We start from the raw sequence: 5391 nt of genomic DNA, 5'->3' as shown, positions 1-5391 counted from the left end.
TATATATATATATCTATATATATATATAGATATATATATATAGATATATATATATACATATATCTTCGTTAAATCTTTGTCATTTTTATCAAATACAACATTAGCTGATTCTGTATATGCTTAATCCCAAGCTTTAAACATTTGAAGAAACTCTTTTCAATCCATTGTCTACAAGATAAAGAAGGATTCACTGTTCATGTAAATGAATGAATAAACTACTTTATTTTATGCAGTCCAGTAAGATTGCTCATTTAACACAAACAAACAATATCTATAATGTATTATATATCATGAAATCATATGGATAATTTCATTTTTATGTCTGAAAATTGCTATAAAGAAGTAAGTTGTGGGAGAATATGTGCAGGGTTTGGTTTAGCCATGTACGTAACTAGTTATGCCTTTTTGGAAGCACAATAGCCCTATTAGATCAAATCCAGTGGCATAAATCTATTTTAACTTGTGTTTTGAAGCACCAGATTTCTAAACCCTCCGATCTGGTACAACTCAGGCACCAGGATTGGGATGCAGCTCATAGTTAAACCTAATAACATGTTCTTTTACCCAACAGCTCAGTACTTTGCCAGCACAATGATGATTGTGGGAATGTCTGTGGTGGTAACTGTCATAGTCCTGCAGTTTCACCATCATGACCCTCATGGTGGCAAGATGCCCAAGTGGGTGAGTGTGTGGAGCAAACCTATACACCTAAGTCAATCCCTGTAGTATCAATAAAGTTAAATACGCTGATCCAGTATGTCTCTTCTCAGGTTCGTGTTGTTCTGTTGAACTGGTGTGCTTGGTTCCTCCGTATGAAACAACCTGGTGATGAGCGAAAGAGGCCCAAGCACAAGTACCGCCACGCCTCCCGGCATCACTCCAGCACCAGCTCCATTGAAATGGGCACGATGCCCAGTCTCACTGTGCCTCTGTCTCAGGCATCATGTCCACCTTGCCCAACAGCTGCCTCCAATGGCTCCATGAGTCTCTTCTTTGGCAATTACCACTCTATGGAGAGCCCACATTGCCCACCTTCTAGTGACTCTGGGCTTACACTAGGTGGACGCACTCATGGATCTCCAGGTGATGAGGCTGAGCCACCCGGGGGAGTTGGTGGTGGCGTTGGAAGTCTTGGGATAGGAGTTGGCATCCCCCCACCGGAGATCATGCGCATCTTGGAAGAGGTGTCCTATATTGCCCAGAGGTTTCGTGACCAGGACGAAGCAGAGGCCATCTGTAGTGAGTGGAAGTTTGCTGCTGCCGTAGTGGACCGGCTGTGTCTGGTGGCTTTCTCGCTCTTCTCCATAATTTGCACTTTCACCATCCTCATGTCAGCTCCTAACTTCATAGAGGCTGTTTCCAAAGACTTCACATAACTGGCTGCTGAAAGACAGAGAAAGAAGGAGGTGGATATAATCAGAAATCTGAGAAAGATTTTTAGGTGAAATCATAGTCAGTGAAAAATGTATTTCCAAACTTTCTTAGCAGCCACTTGTTTAGAAGTAGGCTTGTAGTGTTTCATTGGAAAATGAATATTTTCTTCAGAAACTTGTAAATAAATGTCATACAAAGCAACTTTTAAATAATGTAAATATGTAAACAACTAAGGAAATATGAACTAATTACAATTCTGTGATCAAAGAAATAACACCCTATATGTATTGATTTTTGATTTTGATTTTTATATCACTGATAACTTACAGAACGAGGATACAGTAGTTACAAAAACTGCACAGGGCTGAAAATATTACTGACACATGAACCTGCTAAGCAGATTAATTTGCATTCATACTATATTAAATATAAAGAATGGATCCTTAAGAGAAAAAGCCAGCTGATGCATGTTAACACAATTATTTGAGGATGAGGAAATGATAGAAAACTTAAGATAAAAGGCAGATTTGCTCCTAAAATAGCCTCAGTGAAAAAATACAGCATCTCCCCACTCACACAGTTTGATCACACTGAGGAAGATATTATGCAAGCATAAAAGGGGGAAGCCCTCTGATGTTGTCTAACATTGAAGTAAATTATTCCTAAAGCAAAATGTTTGGCTTTCCTTAACATCTGAGTTGTTTGCTTTGAGCAGATTCATGAATGAAATACCAGATACTGAGAGCTGCTCTGTAATTTTGGAGCAAGGAAAGAAAATTTAAAGAAAACAATCTGCACTGCTTGATTTGCAAAAAAGAATGACCATGGATGCCGCAAAATATTGCATTTATACATTCAGGGAGGGCCTCCTAATATTTTTACAAATATTTATTTCCTAAATAATTTAATTCTTTCTTGTGTTGAACTGTGGACCTCTGGCCTACAGATTGTTGGAGATTATCACTGCCTGGTCCTACATTGAAATAATTTTTTAAAAAAGATTCTAAGACATCATTACACCTTTGGTTCTCTGTCAACTACAACATCAATCTTGTATATTGGTTTGCTTTACACCCAAATGCAAACACTTAGCCCTAAACCTTAACCCTGGTAAAAAAAAAAAAAAAAAAAAATCTTTAAGGACCGGAAAAATTGCAGTAAAAAAAAAATCCTTTTAAAAATATTTTTTGATTGATTAAAATGTATTTTTTTACATAGTTATAACTTTGCACAGCTGTTTTCTGGAGAAAACAGCTGTGCAAAGTGTAACAGCTGTGTTTTGGAGAGTATGTTGGAAAATATAAATAGAACCATGTAAACCCGTTACAAAAAATACTAAGAGATAACAAGGAAGCATATTTTTTCCTTGAATGGTTTTCATCTTACGCTTGATTAAAAAATGTACACTGTACAGTAGTGATATCTACTAAGTTCCACCTCACTATTTCCTTCTGCTCCTTTCCTTTTATCTGGAAGCACACCCCAACAGTCTGAACCTACACCCAACTCATCCCTTTTAAAACTCTGAAAAAGGTAACTAAAATTAATCTTTATAATTATATAGATATTATATAGATCTAGTATAACAAAGGAATCAGATGGGGCTTTATTGGCCCTGTAAGTATAACTTCTAAGTGAATATATTAAGTTCTACTTTGTTTCATTTTATTTCTTCAAACAAGAATAATTTATAGTCTTGAAATACTGATGAATGAAGGAGGGCATGATGCATTCAGGGCTTTAACATTTATTGGCACCCACTGTGAATTTTTATTTGTAAAAAGGCCTCAGATCTCTCATTATGACATGTTTTAACAAGGTCCCCCAAACATTTTTATGATAAACGAGCCAACAAAGGCATGAGTTGCCTTTTTGACTTTTTCCCCCTTTGTTTTTAAACTCCTATTGGGTTTCTTAAAAAGTCTTTGTCTCATGTGACCAAAGTACACAGTTCCATTCAGAGCCACAGAACAGTTTACTCATTTTAACATTTTGATGTTGTGATTGTATAATGGACAAACTTTTTTTCCCCTGAACCCTAAACAAGCTGTTGGCATATAGATAATGCCTGCTGGTTATTATAGACTAATGTTGACAACAAAGAGGTTTCTCTTTGCTGCTGTTCTATAAGTGAGCTCTGGAGATTATTCACCCCTCACTAACTTGCATGGAGGCAAGACTCGTATAACTTCTTAACCATAAATGTGTCCCCTGGCTAAGAGTAATAGGTACCCACAAAAACACAAACTTGTAAATATAAATAATATTTAAGTTCCATTTGATTTAAAAGGGTTAAGAATTGCTACATGCGTATCATACTTATAAAAAAACTGACATTTCTCACTACATTTAAAGGAAGATTTGTGTACATGTGGTGGCGGGGGTGGTAACACATTTTTAACACAGTGCCAATAAATTTGGCTTTCAAAGTTTAATAGTAATTTACTAAAACTCCCTTTTTGTTTAGTATACTTTTGTGCTGTTATCCATTTTGATGCATTACTTGGATTCCTTTTTATATTTATTTAATGGGGATACAAATAACTTAAACCTTTGAAATGGTCTCTGATGTTGAGGTGCAATATGACTTTCGAATTTTAAATACAACCAACAATAACTCGGGGCTTAGCAGCAGACCAAAAGCTTACCACCATTTTACTAAAGGATATATTGTTTATTAAAAAAAAAAAAAAAAAAGCTCCAGTTTTTACAATTTATCTGTTTTGCAGATGGAGCTGGGGGAGTGAACATTTTTGATGTTACTAAATGTGTCTCAATCTTCCAGTTTTCATTGTGGTTGCAGTCTTTGGACTCTTCATCTCTGTCTTTCTGACCATTTTGACTGTTAATAAAAAGTATTTATTCTGTGTATAACAGGCTCTGCATGAGTGTCTATTACAGTTAAAATATGATAAATATTAAAACATAATTTCTACTTAAGTAGCGAGTAAATGTATTAGTTAGAAGATTGCTTGCTACTTTATCCAGTTTCAGGTCAATCAAACTAAAGATTCAGAGGTATCCTGAATTTCAAGTCAAATGGTAAGAAATCAGATTGTGCCCAGGCAGATAGAGGGAATTGAAAGAAAGAAGTTCAACTATCAGTCTAATGTCCAAAAAATTGCAAAGGGGCTCATTAGAGAAATATTTCATTTCTCCACCAGCATCCCAACTGAGAGATAATAAAACACTTTAACATGCATTTTACAACTGTTATCGCTATGATTTAAATCACAACATCTTTTGATACTTGAAATGTTTGTTGCCATTAACTCACATTAATTCTTCTTTTTTTTTTTTAAGAAAACTCTGTTTTGGATGATTATCCCTCAGCCAACTTCAGGAAAAGATGAAAATATTGCCATGAAATCTAAAATAGGCCAAACTAACTAAACACAATCCAAAATGAATATCTATGTAGGACATCATTTGATTGTTTTCTTTTAGTGAGAATGCTCTATATTTTTTTCTGCAAAACTATGGAAAACATCTTGGTAATGTTCTGTTCTCTAATGTTTAGTGGATTATTCTGTATCAGCAAAGCCCAGATTTCAGGCAATAAATCTTCTGTTAAAAAAAAACCCCCAAAACAATGAAACATAAACAACTGTTTCATTAAAAGGAATACTGCAGAAACTTACTGTTCAAAGAAGGCAGAATTTGTTTCTGGAGCATCAACCACATTCTTATCTGAACATAACCTATTTCCCCTGAACTCAACCATGACACTGTAATTCTCTCTGATGTTAAATTCATGCAAAAAAACAACAACTAATAAGACATCAGGGGCAAAGATTAGAGATAAAAACTCTTGATAAAACACCGCATACCAGAACCTTAATAGCCTTAAAGGTATAGCAGAGGATGTTCTTCTTCTGGGTGGATCATAAAAAATAAGTGGTCCTCCTAATTGTCAATCATTCTGGTGATATGTTTATGTAAGGCTGTCTTTTGCTCATCCCCAATTTCACTTACTGGTGGTGAGTCTGACATAGTGGAAAAATTGCATATCATCTT

At 35.4% G+C, this 5391-nt stretch overlaps 1 protein-coding gene across 1 annotated transcript in view; it reads left to right on the top strand.

The window, feature by feature from the left end:
* LOC107085661 (neuronal acetylcholine receptor subunit alpha-7-like) overlaps window positions 1-1383 on the top strand; it is a 42925-nt gene extending 41542 nt beyond the window's left edge. The window contains exons 8-9 of the mRNA XM_015376132.1: window positions 572-681; window positions 771-1383. Of these exons, the coding sequence (XP_015231618.1) occupies window positions 572-681; window positions 771-1376 (716 nt within the window). The 3' untranslated portion in view covers window positions 1377-1383. The remainder of the gene's footprint in view (window positions 1-571; window positions 682-770) is intronic.
* Window positions 1384-5391: the final 4008 nt, after the last annotated feature.

Source organism: Cyprinodon variegatus, unplaced genomic scaffold, assembly GCF_000732505.1.
Source record: "Cyprinodon variegatus isolate N-32 unplaced genomic scaffold, C_variegatus-1.0 Scaffold130, whole genome shotgun sequence".
NCBI lineage: Eukaryota > Metazoa > Chordata > Actinopteri > Cyprinodontiformes > Cyprinodontidae > Cyprinodon > Cyprinodon variegatus.
Note: the sequence above shows the minus strand (reverse complement) of the source record. Positions and strands in the feature narration are given on the sequence as shown.